At 36.7% G+C, this 17,880-nt stretch overlaps 2 protein-coding genes across 4 annotated transcripts; one reads left to right on the top strand and one right to left on the bottom strand.

The window, feature by feature from the left end:
* Positions 1–2,333: 2,333 nt before the first annotated feature.
* On the bottom strand, positions 2,334–6,391 carry trappc6bl (trafficking protein particle complex subunit 6B, like). 2 transcript variants are annotated; one of them, XM_059331715.1, is made up of 7 exons: positions 6,250–6,391; positions 5,833–5,930; positions 5,476–5,543; positions 5,269–5,386; positions 4,914–4,997; positions 4,646–4,739; positions 2,334–4,057 (listed from the first exon to the last, which is right to left on the bottom strand). In XM_059331715.1, exons 2-7 carry the CDS (start codon positions 5,926–5,928, stop codon positions 4,026–4,028), a joined length of 492 nt encoding a protein of 163 aa, XP_059187698.1. In that variant the 5' UTR covers positions 5,929–5,930; positions 6,250–6,391; the 3' UTR covers positions 2,334–4,025. The 2 variants fall into 2 exon arrangements, with proteins under 2 accessions (XP_059187698.1, XP_059187697.1); XM_059331714.1 differs by having other exon boundaries at positions 5,833–6,285.
* Positions 6,392–6,613: 222 nt separating this feature from the next.
* Positions 6,614–8,771, top strand: bloc1s3 (biogenesis of lysosomal organelles complex-1, subunit 3). 2 transcript variants are annotated; one of them, XM_059331713.1, is made up of 5 exons: positions 6,614–6,683; positions 6,857–7,000; positions 7,488–7,674; positions 7,781–7,881; positions 8,031–8,771. In XM_059331713.1, the coding sequence occupies exons 2-5, from the start codon at positions 6,887–6,889 to the stop codon at positions 8,214–8,216; spliced, it is 588 nt and encodes a 195-aa protein (XP_059187696.1). In that variant the 5' UTR covers positions 6,614–6,683; positions 6,857–6,886; the 3' UTR covers positions 8,217–8,771. The 2 variants fall into 2 exon arrangements, with proteins under 2 accessions (XP_059187696.1, XP_059187695.1); XM_059331712.1 differs by having other exon boundaries at positions 6,650–6,775.
* Positions 8,772–17,880: the final 9,109 nt, after the last annotated feature.

Below are 17,880 nucleotides of genomic sequence, written 5' to 3'. Positions count from 1 at the left end.
CTGTTTTTCTTCTCCCCAGAGAGGATTTGGGCAAAGTGTTTAATGGATTGCAACAAATGGGCCAAAGAGTGGGCCATAGTCAGGTGCTGCACATTTATGCAGATGCCTAACTCAATTTTCCTTACCATTTTCTTCTTTCACAACATTCCTACAGTTAAATAGAAGTTCTAGAAATCACACATTTTACTGTCACCTTAAATGCACTAGGCAGATCAGCAGGGGTAGAGTAGCAGTCTACTTATAACCAGGGATCTGATTTAACTTTTCTTGAACCCTTAAGCTCATTCAAGAACTCTTGTCTTGAGGGCCTCCATACTGAAGTAAGGACGTAACCCAGGTTGAGCACTAAGCAAAGGTTTTAGACAAAGGGAGTCTATATATATATATATATATATATATATATATATATATATATATATATATATATATATATATATATATATATATATATATATATATATATACATATACACAGTACAGGCCAAAAGTTTGGACACACCCATCTCATTCAATGCGTTTTTCTTTATTTTCATGACTATTTACATTGTAGATTCTCACTGAAGGCATCAAAACTATGAATAAACACATATGGAATTATGTACTTAAAAAAAGTGTGAAATAACTGAAAACATGTCTTGTATTTTAGATTCCTCAAAGTAGCCACCCTTTGCTTACTAGAATATAAGACATGTTTTCAGTTATTTCAAACTTTTTTCTTAAGTACATAATTCCACATGTGTTCATTAATAGTTTTGATGAATTTACAATGTCAATAGTCATGAAAATAAAGGAAAAACATTGAATGAGAAGGTGTGTCCAAACTTTTGGCCTGTACTATATATATATATATATATATATATATATATATATACATATATATGTATATACATATATATGTATATATATGTGTATATATATATATATGTATATATATATATATATATATATATATATATATATATATATATACATACATTTATATGATAATGCAGTATTGTTGTACATCCAACAGAAAATCTTATATTAGACCCTTCCAGTCCCTGCTGTTAGTTTGTAATGCAGTTTTCTTTTCTAAAATGAAAAATTTATAAAAATCAGAAGGCTGTAGTCTCTGAACCCAGGTCAAAATAACCCTTATGACATCACCAGGATTATTTTTCTTTCATTATAAATTGCTCCCTCAGGAGCCACAGAAGCTGTTTTACAACTGTTTTCGCAGGCTGATTGGAAATTGGTGGAGTGTCTCTTTAAGGTGCTTTAAGGTCCTCTCCTCCCACTATTTTATGACATCCATCTATGCTTCATTGTGGAGTTTGTGAACAAATATACGAGTTGGGTCGCTATTGTTTTAATGTTGTGGTATCATGGTGTTGCAGCAGTGAAAAATAAAATATATAGGCCATTATTTCGGTCAAACTTTGGCTATGCTTTTCAGGATATCTGCCTGTTTATCAACTGTAGTGTTTTTACTCAAAAGGAACGTCTAGATTTAGTGCTCACTTTTCTAAAGTTATTGTCCACATCAGTTGGCTACTGAGCTGACCATATTTTGCCCTATTGATAGCCCTTTTACATACAAATTTCGCTCTGATGTTGTCATTCATCATAATAGCCATAATGTGAAATATCCAATCAAATACTGAGAATAACAATTGTCCTTTCATGGTGAAATAAAACTTATTTGATGGATCTAATAAAGGCTGTTATTACTCTTGTCACAGCAGTAGAGGGAAATATTGAAAATAACATCCACAAAGCAGTTTTTGTGGCTCAAGCCTTGGAGTCACACTAGGAGCACATTGAATGGATTAAGTTACATTTACACAGGGCTTTGTTGTGTAAAACTATGACACAGATGGCAGTACTGGAACACGGTCAGGGATACTTTATTAGAGTGGAGACAAAAATAAAAGCAGTGAGAACCATAATCCATCAACTCGAACAACAATGACAATGTGGCGCCATCCCAAAATGTAACTATAATGGAAATCTAGAGGCTTATTATCTAAAGTGTCAAATATTGCAGCGAATGTGATGATGGATTTGACAGAACCTAGAGAACTTATTGTAAGCATTAACTCAGATTGACCGTCGTTTTCTTGAAAACTGTAGTTACAGTTTCACCTGCTGGGACAAAACTTTGACACTAAATGTCTCAGAAGCTAAGTGCACCAACATACAGTAAACGCTCTTAATACCAAACTCATGATATGGATCAACAACATGAAAGAAATATTAATAACTTAAGCAGGGATGATGGGAAATGAAACCACTGTAGCTGGTGCACATGCATGTGTTGTAATACACAGGAGTAATAAAAAAGAGACAAGGTAAACACTAAACAGTTCTCTTTTAATGTGTATTTCATTATGCACAGGTAACGTGAACATCTTGTGTTACACCCATTAATGTTATAATAACAAATATATTAATAATAAAAAGGTAAATATGTAATGACTGACAAACTATTTTGCATAACAGAATTCTTAGAGATAATTGTGTTGCATAAAACTGTGCAAACAAATATACAAGGTGTGTTTTTCATGGTACTGTGCTACCAAGTGTGTTTAACTATGAGTTCTTCTTACTCTCAGACAAACACTGGAAATACAACAGACGGATAAACTAGAACTCAAAGATGGAAAAAAAAGGGAGCACAGACAAGGAAACACTGGACAGAACAGCAACAGATATGAAAACAATGACAGCTAAATGTGTCCCTCTAGTGGCACCAAGAGGCAACAGCATCTACAAGCAAGGTGAGTTTCTGCAGGATTATGTTGTCTCTTCTTGTTAAACAGGTGTTGTTTTGTGGTGTTCTTGTCACAACATTACTATTTCATTTACAGAAAATGAAAAGTTGAGAAAATGAAATGATTAAAACAAAGCATTGCTGCACAGCCTCGCAGTTTAAACGGGTTACTGTTTTAGGATACATATTTGAGATATTTTTACATTAACAAATATAAACCAAAAATCCATGTAAATTTATTTCAAAGCCATACAACACCATTCATCACATTTGCACCTTATTGTATGCTAGAAAAGTCACAATTCTCCATAAAACACATATTAATGCTGTACAAAAGGACAGAAAATGTACATTTTGGTACAAAAAATAATCTGTAAACCCAGTTTGAGTGGTCAACTCTGAAATATGATATCACTATAGAGGAATAGAGTGATGTTCAGGAACTGTTATCATATCCAGTAATAGACTGCAATTTAAATGAAATTCCTGTACCAATGACTCATTTTAGATTTGCATTTTACCTTTAAATTAAAAGACCAGCAGCATACATGAAACACACAGTTCCTAAAGGCAATCTGCTACAAGGCAGAGCAAAGCACCAGGAACTAGTTACAGTTTGTGTGCCAGGTGTAATGATTTTCAAAGGTTCACTAGCTATCATTTAGGTGGATGATAAAAGAAATGCTTTGGCAGTTGATGGCTTATCCTAAATTCCTTTTAATTTTTAATTATTTATTTTGTATTACAAAGTAATTCTTAATTTGGGCACTCAACACTCAACACATTACATAGAATAAATTACCTTGTGATTTACTTTACATTCACATTATTCTATTCACATCACTGACAGTCAAATTTATTTTCAAGACTTGGCCAAGAGCAGTCAGTCACTGCCAAGGTCAATGTATTTAATGTAAACTAAAGGTGAGAACATCCTTTCATGTTTCACTTCAATGAGAAATTAACTATATCAAAATCATTAAAATTCAAAAGGACTTAAAAACAAATCTTTTTCTGTATCAGAGCATAACCAGTGAAAGGTTAGACCTGGCTAAGCCTTTTTATCCTGTCTTGGGTACCTGGCTAGCCCCGTTTGACCCAGATGTGAAAATCAGGGTGGTGTTACAGTCCCTCAGTGGTTGGACAGGAACTACTATCCTATACTATTGTCTCTTAAGTACATGTATAAATGTATTTATGATTTAGTGCCCAAGGATGAACAGAACCCCACCCGGCTTGGTTCATCAGCTCCAGGGTAGCAGAGGGGATCAGGTCACAACTTCTGGACCACAACTTGGAACTTACCTGGCATGACAAAATAAAAGAGAGGTGAATCATTTGTTTGGACCTTAAAATGGATAGTTAGATTTTTTTAAGTGGTATTGTATGAGGTACAAATGACTGTTTTTGTCAATGGAGTCTGGTGGCTTTAAAGAGAGAATAGTTTGCGGGTTCAGTTCCCCCGTGTGTTAACTTAATCTGGGCAGTCTGACAGCGAGGTAAAGCAGTGGAATTGTTCTAAATATAGTGTACACTTAAACGGATATAGATTTTTTCAGGTGGCTAAAATACATTCTGCTGCTGTCCCCATTCACAGCAGTACATTACTTTGCTTCTCTGCCTGTAGTCCTGCCTACTTCTCCAAACTGGGGGCATGCTGATCACCATTTACTGAAGGTAATACACTGCCTTTATATAAGAACCTCATACAACACCACTTGAATAAATACAAACTGTCCCTTTAAGAAATGTATTAAATTTTGTTTAATAGCCTGAGCACACAACCATTCAGACACCTTGCATGAGTAACAACAATAAAGCTTCTATCGATATCCAATGAGCATGCTAAATTAATTAAAGAAATTAATGGATTAGTATTCTTATAGTACTTACAGGATGGCATAACAGAGACCTCGGCTGTCACCACGCTGTCCAGACCAAGGTTAGAAAGAGCTCCTCTCACCACGCCACACGAAAAAGCGAGGTACTGAGAGAAAACACATGCACAAATACATTTTTATCAGCTATGACTTGGACTCTGATTTATTTGTCTGTATACAAAAAAAACCTTAAGTGCATACTGCTACAGTAATTGATCCCTAAGTGACAGCAGTAGAAATATAAGAGCAAGGGGAACAAGAGAGAGAGAGAGAATACTAACCTTTGGAGCCTGATCCAGGTACTGTTTCCCATTGGAGAGCTGAGTCAGTAGAGAAAACTTGTTGTCCTGCAGAACATAGGTACCCTATGGCAGAAAGAAAATCCACATATAGTGACAGTGACAACTAGTGATACATATTTACCAAAAATGTTTAAAACATTGAAAATGCTTTTGTTTATATTAGTTTCTTCTAGAGAGGTTTCCTATAATTCAGAGGCAATCTGATAACATGCCAACAATTATGTTTTACTGAGGATAAGAATACTGCAAACTCTTCCTTGCCATAATAATCTGTGATATCTATCACAACCTAAAGTCCTGCTGGTGGAAAGACTACTCTAAACTTTTATTTTACCTGATGGTTCGTTCTGAGGTTGTCCACCTGCCTCTTGAACACTTTTGTCCAGAAGTCTTTACAGACGAACTTCATCACATCCAACTCATCCTTGAAGCTGGGAGAGTCCCTGGTCAGCCTTGACAGAGCAAACACGTAACATAAGTGGGGTTGCATATTTCACAGCATTATCTGTTGCACATACAGTGTGTGTTTGTGTTCATCTACCTCTCAATGAGTCCTTGTCCCACCCTGAACCCCATGCTTTCAAGGACAGAAACACAGGCAGCTTTGTCCTGAAGAGAAGAAATTTAAGATGTTTATTTTCATAGACAAGAACAGGCTTTATATGTATGTTAGTGTAAATGCTACAATAGTATAATGTAACAGTGACTGTTGTGAAGCCTGGGAGAGGGAAACACAAGAAACGGATAAGTGATCAACGGGCAAAGATGCACAGATTAGCTGGCAAGATTAACACTAGATGGTGTTTTGTAAGGTGATACCAGACCACAGTGTAACGCAAGGCCTGGGCTCTTCTTTATATTGTGTCAAGTGATTAATTCATGCCTCTGTTACACACACCTTATTGTCCATCTCCCTTTTAGTGGACTGCTGCTCCTTGTAAACATGAGACACGATCTCCATATGGAGAAAGTCAAAAAGAGACTCATCTGCCATTCCTGTCAAACACACAAAAATGATGATACAGTCCAATACAACGTTTACGTCAAACAGTTATCCTAGTTACCATAGCTGCGCTTCAACAGACAACATTAGCAGTAGAGCTAGCTAAATGTGAAAACCCGTTATAGTAGCTTAGCGTTAGCTAGATAGCTAGCTAGGGTTGGTGTTGTTTGCTGCAAACATTGTCCAGGGCTATTTTTTCACTATATCGGCACAACAGAGAGAATGTGAACAAAAACACAACTCACTTTATGTTTATATGTCTTGCAGTTAATTTAATAAATTGAACAGTGCGAAGAGAGGAATCTACTGTACCTGTCAGCTGGCTGTACGCTACACGAAGTAAACACAAGTCTCCTTGGGTGCACTCGATATAAACACCATGGTACTCCTCGGGATCGTGAGCCAGCCCAGACTAGAATAATAACCTGAAAAAGCACCCGTTGGCGGTCGATTACATGCTCCAAAAAAACAACAGGAAATCATAAACCCAGTACTACAACATACTGTACTGGTGCGGAGGACCAATAAACTTGGTAACGTAGAACCTGGCTCCTACTCATAGAAAACTATGTTAAATGTCGGTGGACGCCGAATTACAATCAAACGAACTCTTGATTGCGTGGAACGTCCAATAGCGACATGATACGTCAGACATCACGTGACACGACATCCTTATTGGGATTGGGTCTTGAAAAATAAGTAACTTCCTCACTGCTCATGTGATTTGTGTTTTCATCACAGAGAAGGTTTGGCAGTTTTTGAACTCTTTATTTTAACATTTAGCTTTTAGCGAACATTATATTATAGATTCTCGCAGGGTTGTAGCCTATTCAACAAAGTGAGGCTGATATTTCAGGACTGCTTTATTAATACCATTGTTATTATTTGAAGCAATAACTTATGCTTTCTTTCAATGTAGCTAACGAAGGATCGCTGTGTGTGTGCAGCTATGTCCAGCAGTTACCAGATAGTGGTGCAGGGCGAGGCTTCTGAGACAGACTCTGATGATGAAGTGTACATTACCTCCATGCCTGCTCCCCAAACTGCCACAATCGGTGCCAAGGTTGTCCTGCATGCATGATGTGTGATGATATGTGATCTGAGAGTGAAAGTGATTGTAAATAGTAAAATAACATACCAATATCCATTAAGCCACTGTAGACTCATTTTGATAAGGCACATATTTTCTATCCTTTGTGTGTGTTCAAAAACAACCACTATCTCCACCTCTCCTGTCATTAATTAGCAATCTGCTCTGCCTGTGATATACAGTCATGAAAAAAAATTATTAGATCACCCTTTTTCTTCAATTTCTTGTTCATTTTAATGCCTGGTATTGATAAGGATTTTGGTTATTATCAAGAAAACCATAGAAAATGGCTAGAAATCAGCTCTTAAATTAAACTCTCATGAGCTATTTTTGTTGTTATGATTATAATTGTTCAGACACATGTACTGTTAGTTGTACCAGGCATTAAAATGAACAAGAAACTGAAGAAAAGCAAGGGTGGTCTAATATTTTTTTCCATGACTCTATTGCATGCTGCTAGGTTCCTGGGGAGGCGTCTGAAACAGACAGTGAGGGTGAGGAGGAGCAGGCGGGCCGAGTCTCCTCACTGAGCCAGGAAAGCGCTCAAATACTCAGGAGAGACCTGCCTCCTCTTATCGTAGTTAGAGACCATCCTGATATACAGTCGATAGTGGAAGACAGGCCAAGTCCCACACACAGGCCACACGGTGAGAAATGTCACATAGAAATGTCATAATAAGAATAATATTCAAATTAATGGAATAATATTCCAATTATAATACTTTATTTCACAGTATATAATTCTGTTTTCAGGTGACACCCTTTTACAACAGAAACTGCAGGAATCTAACAGCCGGCTGTATTCAGATGTGGGACAGACACTACGGCACGTTTATGGCAGTGCCAGCAGAGAGGTATGTAGATGTATTATTATGCCTACCCTCAAATATTTGAATTTGGAATACAAAGATTCCCTAATGACCCTTTATACTTCATCACTACTACAGAGACCACTGCTTTATTCTGCCATCATTTGATTTCTTACTGATTGTTTTTGTGAAAGGTGCAAAGTGCAACAGGTCAGCTGACGACTTCGCAGGGCGCCATCATCAACGCCTCCCACAGCATCAGATTAATCCTGGATGATCTAAAGGCTGTGTCCGAGAAAATTGACATCATCACCAGCTGTCAAATATTGCCTGATATTAACATCAATAATCCAAATAATAATACCGCACCTGTACCTTGAAGAAACAAATCAATATAAGTATTTAAAATATACATATCATTATGGGTATATTTTCATTGGATATCAGGGGTTTTTTGCATTAGAAAAAGTAACATGGTGGCTTTACTTTACTGTTTACAAACAATGCCCATGCATATAAACAAATACTTATATTAACAGCCACACACTTTATATGTTTTTATTTGTCAGGATCTTCTGTCCTTGTGTCGGGATATCTGGATATTTCTGTAAAGAGAGGACTTTGTGTTAACCTATGATTTGCTGTTGTCTTCCTGGGTTACATTTTGATTTTACATAGGAATTTTCCCCTGCATTAAAAAAAAGTAATATAACAAAACAATATCTCTTAAACCACTGCAGACTAATTTTTTACAAGTCATATCATTTCAATCTGTGCAGTACCTCTGCAGGTCCTCTGTAATAGGTCAGGAATGCAGAGTTGTACACGTTTTTCATGCTATTTTTTAAATATGTGTTCATTTTTCCCCCCTGTATGTTAATATTGTGACATTAATGTAATTCACTAATATAAACTGCTTTTGTTGGAAACCTGAATGCTGGAAAATGTTTTATGTCAAAAAACGTTTATAGTGCATTTTGTTAAAAAATGCAAAAAAAGAAAGCCAAATTATAGTATGTCCAAACATTGTAATAAAAATGCCATACCTCCATATGTCTTAAAATGTCCAAAGCGGTCATTGTGCATTTTGTCCAAAAATGCAGAGAAACACCAGTTTAGTATGTCTAGATATATAGACGTCTCTTAGGCGTTTAGGTATAGACAGATATTTACAATATTACTTGGTACTGGGTTGCTTCAATTAATACCTTAGAGATACTGTCTCCAGCTGTCAGTCATAGAAATAGAAGCCAGTTGCTGCTGCACCGATGGTTTAATGAGATAAACTCACTTAAAATGTGTTGGTTACAAATATAAATCTACTTTTAAAACCCAGTGGCATCAATCATGTGCACAAAACAAATACAAACATATATTGCAAACATTTTTCCGACAAAATTCACAAAAATATGTCCTGTTCAAAGTTTGTTAACTCACAGAAAATCAACAGCACACACAATTTACCCAGTGGAGGTGGAAATCTCAACTCATGGATTAGGACTTTCAGAATGTCATGTGACCTAATCACTGTTACAAACACAACTAAGGTTGGTTCTATCAGACTGAATACCACCAAATTATTCTCAGCTCTAATATTAGAATGCTACTGATATTATATGCCTGACATATCATGAAAACACTCTCCTATGTTGAAAGCATCTTTCTGGTTGTCCTTCCATCCATCCATCGATTAGGTGATGTTTCATTAAATACACCTGTCCATGTCATCCGACAGTCAGTAGCTCCACAATAAATCCATCCATAACATCTGCATGTAGGCATGTCAGATAGGCGTGTAGACATACACTAACACCACTACCACCAGGTTGAGAAAGGTGCTCACGATACCGGTGAGGCCGAGCATGTGCTCCGTGTCCACCTTCCATCTGTCCGATTTCGGAAGCACACAGACGGGATCAGCCACCTGAAAGAAAGAGACAGAAATATTTGCAGTGTGTCTCCTCAATGTACATGCACTCTAGGTTGGGATTATTAGATTAAATGTTAGCGTTGACATCTTTCAGCTACCAGATGGCGCCATCGACACAAACAACAACACAAAATGTTTCTTTTCCTTTCTGGTGTCTTAAATCCATGCCTGCTGTCTATCTCCTGTCTTTAATTATGCGTAATAATCTAATCTAATAATAGTCTAATGCAGTGGTGGAAGAAATACTCAGATCATGCACTTAAGTAAAAGTAGCATTATTACAGTGTAGAATTATGTAAAAGTCATGCATGCAAAATTACATCTAAGTGACTGTACACTGCATCACAATATATTTTAAGTAAAAGTAAAAGTACTTTCCATGCAGAATGGCCCACGTCCGAATAATGTAAATGTATTTATTGATGCACATCACTTTAATGTTGCGACTGGTAAAGGCGGAGCTAATTTCAAATCATAATAATTTTTTTTTTTTTCGTTGATTGTGTTCCACATTAGGCTATTTATCTGAATCTGTAAAGTAACTCAGACAGTACTTAGGTAAATTCAGTTAGTTACTCTCCACGACTGGTCTAATATCATATCCAGTATAAGTTATATTGCATGTATTTATAGACACATGAATGTGTGGCATATTCTGTTTCTTTCTTTTCCCTACTCTGTGTAATATGATAACATAGTGACAAATAAAAAGAAGTAATATTTCCTCTCATGAGCTGAAATTCTGAAATGTACCTCTCTGCTGTTTCCCTTCATTCTGTCATTCCTCGGCTCAGTTGGCTCCATGTCTCTCCATCCAAAATCACTCAGCATAGTTAAATTCACTTCAGACTTAATCCTGTTCAGTCCCCAAAACAAACAGATCCAAATATTCACAGGGATGATGACTTTGTGCACCACTGGTAGCTCTCCGAATTAGAGTCTTCTTTATATCCTCTTCTCCCAGGGCTCCAGAGACCCACGGGTCTGTAATAAATGAGAATAAAGGGATGCTGTTTTCTTTCGCTGTGTGGCTAATGGTTGTCACACAAGGCCAAGAAGCTGCTCCGCTGCTAAGCCACTCTTTCTGTGTCAGGTCACACATAGAGGAGAAGAGGTCTCACACCTCACTGGTGCCCTCTTATGTGTGTGTTTGTGTGTCTGCTTTCTAATTATTGCTGTGTCTTCAAGTGAGATGGATAAGATGTGCTTGTGTGTGTGTGTGTGTGTGTGTGTGTGTGTGTGTGTGTGTAGAAATATCTATTTAGAACTACCAGACACCGTCATATCCAACTACTCCAGTTTTCTTTAGGGAATTAGTTTCCCCTTTATAGAACAACTGTAGAACACTGATAACAGAGATCCACTGGGGCTTCATTACAGGTAAAGCTGGGGGGCAGAGGCGAAGTGTTGGTGTGGGACACGATGAAGCTCCCTCAGGTCATTTGTCTTCAGATACCACTAGTTTACTTCTTGCAAACTATAATTTGTCTCAAAATGCTCTGTTCAATTTTCAGCTTTAGAAATACATTTGAGCAGATAGCGCCTGATTACTGATACCATAAATTGAAAAACGAGGGTTAAATCATAAGTCTTACTTTTGGTCAACAAGCTGTTAAGGGCAGCTACCAAATTACAAATAACTACCTAAAGCAATCAAATCAAATCAAAATTACTTTATTACATTTAGCAGCTAAAGCAAATTCAGTCTAATAAAAGAATCATGCAATAAATGGAACCTTAATGAATGCTTTGACTTTCATTCTTCGTTTAAACTGTATAGAGATGTTAAATCAACTGTTTCATATTTGTATTAGTTTGTGGTGCTGTTGAATTGTAATGCATTGTACTAAAGACCGTTTCTATGATTTTGTTCTCCATTTACATCAGTGAGATCAGCTAAATAACAGAAAGACGTATTAAATTAAGACTGCATTATAGCAGCTAAATATAGCTTAAGGTGTACCTAATGAACTTGTAACTGACTGTACATACATAATATATATGTAAAAGCATTGTTTTTTGCCAGCTTATCCTCCCTCTTACCTTATCTACACTGGTAAAAAAAATCCCTGGAATGATAGCTGTATGTACGATCAGGTAAAACACTGGGCTTCATCTTTCTCCCTTCACTGGAACAGAGGTAGCAGACCATGGAAGCAATTAATTAAGTGATCAGAAACTCTCATGGGATGCAGATAACATGAGTATAATGGGACCTGGTCCTGATTGAGGCATATGAGTGATAATTAATTTAGAATGAGGGCAAACACTGAAAACACTATCAGGACCAAAACATTAATAACAAAGAAAAACATCACCACCCAAATGAGGATGATGAAGATTATGATCAATGTTACATTCTCCTATCCTTTCTATTGGTGCTTATTAGAAAGAAAATGTATTAAAATAACACCAGAAATGTGGACAGTTGTACAATATGTTGTTCACAAGAAAATATCTGTACTTCTGTTTTTGCTAAAGCTGAGGCCGAGAAAATAGATTGGCTGTCAAATAGCAATATGAACACCAATGTGAACAATGATGTCAGGTAAATGAGGAAATGACACCTCGTTGATTCTTTTTTCTTCCTAGAGCTGAGATGCACCTGTTTTTTTGCTGCATGCTGCTGAAAGAAATGCAGGGAACCCTGTTTCAACTAAGGATTTAAAAATATATATCTATTTTACTTATCATTTCCCTTTTACTGTGTCCTTATTATGAGGTCAGCAGTAAAATAGGTTCACAGTGGTAAACTAAACTCATGTTGTTTTGGGACCTGTTTCGGGAATTATCCCAGTGGGAATGTGATTCAGTTTGAAAGTGAAATGTAAATGACTTAAATCTTCGCGGACACATCGTAGCTTGTGCAGTAAACAGAGACCTAGGTGCATCTGAAGGAGGTTGGAAACCATAAACTATGTGACTCAGTGGGTATTTTCCTTCAAGGCTGGGTGAACCTCTGAGGGACTTGTTACACTCAACAGGCAAGTAGGACATTATTTTACTGTTTACATAAAACATCTTTCCTTGTTCCAGTGACAGTGGCTCGGGGCTCAGAGTCAGGGATGGGGTTTATGCTTGAGTTGGCAAACTAACTAAAGACTAAAATAGGAACAGGGCAAACAATGGACCAGGGCGATGAGGATAGATCATAAGTGTTTGTGGTACAGAGGGTGCAGAGGGTAAAGGAGAGCAGGGAGAGAGGACAGAGACACTAGATTATTAAATCATACATTTGAAGTGTAGTCAGATCTATTCCGGGGACTATAGGCTGGTCTTTTATAAATGCATTTGTATTTGTGTGTGTATGTGTGTGTGTGCAGGGGGCAGCCACCCACGTTAGCCAGGTCAGTGGCTGTATCACTGGGCGCCTGAGGACACACTGTTAGTTTATTTGGCTGGCTGAACATGGCTGCACACAACAGCACAGGTCTGCCAAAGCAGCTATACTACTTTAAAAGAGCTCTGCTCCGTGGGTGATGACCTTGTTTTCGTACAGATAGTGCATTCAAGACAACACAAAATTAGGATGCATCCCACTGACAAGCCGGAAGAATAAACAAGAGGAAAAACTCTCAGAGGAGCTAAGGCGAACAACAGCACCAAGCACTCAAGTTCAATCTGGGTGTTAAAAGTGAAAATGTGATTACACAACAAGACTAAAAAGAATTTGGAGGAGTAAGGCTGCTCAACTTGATTGGACTAAATTTCAGTGTCCCAGAAGTAATTTAAGGCAAGAGTCATTGAGGCAGAAGGTTATAAAAACTCAGTGATAGAAGTACGAAAATGGAAACCTCAAATATGATCATGATGTCAACCATAGACTGTACAAAATATAGATTTCTGAAGAGCCAAAATGAAGCTCAGTATGGTTGTCGCCATCTTGGGAGCGCCTGACTTCAGACAGGTTGCTAAAACACACCACCTGTGGTGGCACACACCTGTCACTCAAAGCAGCCACGCCCTTAATTATGCATAACTTTATATGATAACATAAATTAAACAGGTGGTTTATATTTAAAAAAATCACCCACTGTGCAGTTGTCATGAATGGAGAAATTAGCTTTAGAGACCAAATACATATTTTGTACCAGGCTGTAAACATTTTTACTGTTGGGCTTTTTAACATGGGGGTCTATATGGATTTACTTGTTTTTTGAACCAGCCTCAAGTGGCAACTTGATGATCTGCAGTTTTTGGAACTTCAACTTTGGATTCATTTTTCAGGGTTGCTGCTTGTTTTCAACACATATAATGTAATCCCTGATGAACAAACCCCTCATTTGTCTGCAAATTGAAATTCAGAGTTTAAAAACAATATGCGCTTTTCATATTTGCTCTTATTTTGAAATGTGAAGGGGGTTTTTCCATTTACAGTCATGGAAAAAATGATTAGACCATTGTTATCTTCAATTTCTTGTTCATTTTAATACCTGGTTTTACTAAAGATTCATTTGTTAGGACAAATATAATGATAACAACAAAAATAGCTCATAAGATTTTGATTTTAGAGCTGATATTTAGCCATTCTCCATGGTTTTCTAGATAATAACCAAAACCATTATCAAGAAAACCATGGAAAATGTCTAGATATCAGCTCTTAGATTAAAATCCTATGAGCTATTTTTGTTGTTATCATCATATTTGTCCAAACAAATGTACCTTTAGTTGTACCAGGCAATAAAATGAACAAGAAATTGAAGAAAACCATATTGTTTTCAGCCCATTAAATGTAATCCCTGAAGAACAACCCCCTCATTGGTCTGCAATTTGAAATTCGGAGTTTAAAAACAATATGCACTGACATTTCACATAGCTAAGGGTATTTTAAAATTTAAAAAATATTTAAGATTTTTCCAGTCATATAAAAGAAGGGTCTTACTCTTTGACAGTGGTGTTTCTCATTTTTTATTGGCATTACTATAACTATACACATTACATGAAAGTACACCAGATCTCACAGCATTTGTTCAAAGGTAACTCTCAAGGATCGTAACAAACTGTTTATTTTATCAGCTTTACTAGAAATTATGTCCTTTCACACTTCTGAAACACTTCTTATAAAATAACTATCACTTTCTGATAGAGGGTAACATTATATGTGGGGTCTCCCATTTAAAATTTACAGTTTGCTTGATTAATACCCTAGCAGCTTCTGTCCTGGAATGTTAGTGAGTAAATCATTGTGTCACACAAAACTTTGGTTCAACATCAACATAATTTCCCAGGCTTTCTTACACATGGCAGTTGCCTGAATCACATAAATGCCAGGGCATTTTCTCAACCTTGTGTTGCAGCTAATGAAGAAATTACTGTAAAACTGGAATATGTTGTGCATAAATGTATACAAAACTGGGCAGTATTCAGCCTTCCCATGCAAATCAGTGTTTTTCCGACTTAAGTCTTTGATAATTCAATATTCTTCAGCTTTGTTGCTTTGAAATGACATTAAAATATCTTAGGGATCCTCTTATCCACATTATTTTCTCTTGTCTTGTCTGAGACACTTTGTGTCCAATGTGCCCTCTCAGGCTAAAAATCAATTCAGCTCATACATCATGAAAAAACATGAGAATCCATCTTTGCTTTGGCTGAACATAACACATTCGCTGGCTGGCTCAGACTCCAGAATGAGCATTTGCCTGTCTTTGAACATTGCTTTCCTGTTTTCGCTGTTTTGTGCTAACAATTTGTGCCTGGGGCAGTGGTTAGGAGTCCCAGATGTACTTTGATGCACCTGTTTTTCCTTTGGCATTGAAGACTATTTCCATAACACAATGTGTGTGCACATGTCGGCCAATTTACCTTGTGAAATGATAAAAGAAAGACCAATAAAAAGACCAATAGCAGGCATCAAATGGATCATAAACCATGTGAAAAGTTCTGTAATTTGATGCATGAGTGAGACATTCGTTTTGTTAAAGTCCATGCTGTGTGTGTATGCATGTGTGTACTTTGAGGAGGTGGCTGAATGTCTGTTGGGACAGCAGATGGCCGGGACCTTCCCTCTAGGCTCTCTCCTCTCATTGGCCTGCCTGGCAGTGAGTCTGTCATATTAAAAACTGGTCTCAAGTGTAAACTTGAACTGCAGGCAGAAAACACAATTACATGTATTTCAGGTACTGTAGCCAATAAACAGACTTTGATCTAAAATCAGTTGAAGCTGCTGACATGATGGAAGTTTCTCTCTCATCATTCCTAACTATGATAATCACTATAAATCTGCACTCATTTTTGTTGAATGTCTTAGCTGTATAATATGTGTCAATCTGCATTGGAGTTATTAATATATATGTAATATATTGGCATGGAAATTATCAAGTTAAAAATATTTATTATCAGCACAATATCTACAAATATTTTTTTTTACTTATGGCCTTTGATAACCTACTTCAGTTAATTTAATACCACTTTGGAGTGAGGCCCTTTAAAAGGGGTTTATAAGAAGAAGCCTTTAGATTGTTCACGTGATTATTATGACGGCCAAAATTCAGATGGAGGGTGAGAAGTAATAAACACACAACCCAAAAGTTATTCTTATTGATGTTTTTTTGTATATGACACTTTAACCATTGATAAAATCCTTTTATAAAGAGGCCTTTATCAGACAGTGGTATCTTAGAGCCTGTTCCCGTATCTTAGTAAACCTGAGTTGAATAATTGCTAATAGTTTTGTTTGCTTACATCCATTGACCATTTAGAGGCAACACAAAGTGAACCAAAAATATCTCCAGAGCTTTTAAGTATTTCAAAGTGGCTTTGAATGTGTATCTGCACAGCTGTGGCTTGGACTGTCACAGTCTGACAGCAGATGTCTGGCAAACCAAAGGTGGCTCACGCTGTGCTTTGGTGCACTCTTAAAATGGATTTAGCTCAACAAACTCCACTGTACAGTTATGAGATGTGACAGGAAGTAAATGTGCAAGTCACATCGATCTCAGCGTGCTAACAGTTGGATCTCTTGATGTGTGCTGAAAGATAGTGTAAAATAAAACTCATGAGGAGATGTGCATCTTTCTATCTTTGTGAGGACCAGTGTGAGCTTTAGGTTTTGAGAGTGAGATTTTTTTGCCTGGTTCTCACTTCTCAAAGGGTTAAGACTTAAAATAATGGTTTGCTACAATTCAGGTATTATTTCTGTAAATTACTTATTCTGAAATAATTGTTAAGATCTCAGTAGCTCTCAGCTTTTTATACAAGTAGTAAAAAAAAAAGCCAATATCTTTGCCAGATGAGCTTCATTTGAAGGTAAAATCAAAAGTGAGTAAACCTGTAATATTGCTAATATTTGCCCACTGAATAGCAAATTCTTGAGGGTGCATTATTACAGTAAATATGGTAGGTCAAAGTTTTCAAGGAAGTTTTTTTCTTTAAACAGACAGCATGGGTATAACTGTTGAAAGTTTTGCCTCAGTTTTCTCTTGCAAATAAGTTTGACTAACCTTGTTAGTCAAGGTTGTTAGTTACTGCAGTGGACATTTTTTTTGTTCCCACATCTCAGCAATTACGTTGGTAAGTACAATGTGAACATAACTGAGAGAATTGACGAGGAAAAAAAAAACCCAAATTGTGATAAGCCTTAATTTTCCCTTTTAGATTTCCAGAAATAGGATGAAGTTAGATAAAGTATTGTGATTAAGCAGCTTGTGTTTAAGGTTAGAGATGATGTATTTTGTCCAATAGGGTCCTGAAGTAAATGAATATGTGTGGCTGTGAGTCCTAAGTCAGGTAGCTGAATACCATTTAGATTCGTCCTCTTTGCTGTTTTAGAACTCAACAAAGCATTAATATCTTGGTAAATTGATGGTATTCCTGCAGTCAAATTGCGGTCACTTGTTGATCCAGCATTCTGTAGACGTGGCCATGGAGATACTTATCTGTACTATTCTACACTTTATAAAAATAGGATATTTGTTTCATACCAAATATTTTCCAATGTAGTGAACGTGACTTTTGGATTTGCTTGCAAACCTGTCCAAACAAAACACTCAATAATAAACTGATGCTAATTCTAAGAGCATACACACACTATGTAAGAAGAAATTGTATATTCAATGATTATAAAAAATGTCATATACCTATTATTACAAGCCAGCATGTGAATTTCTTAAGTG

Source organism: Centropristis striata, chromosome 4, assembly GCF_030273125.1.
Source record: "Centropristis striata isolate RG_2023a ecotype Rhode Island chromosome 4, C.striata_1.0, whole genome shotgun sequence".
In the NCBI taxonomy this organism is placed as follows: Eukaryota; Metazoa; Chordata; class Actinopteri; order Perciformes; family Serranidae; genus Centropristis; species Centropristis striata.
This window is presented reverse-complemented; position numbering and strand designations above follow the sequence as displayed.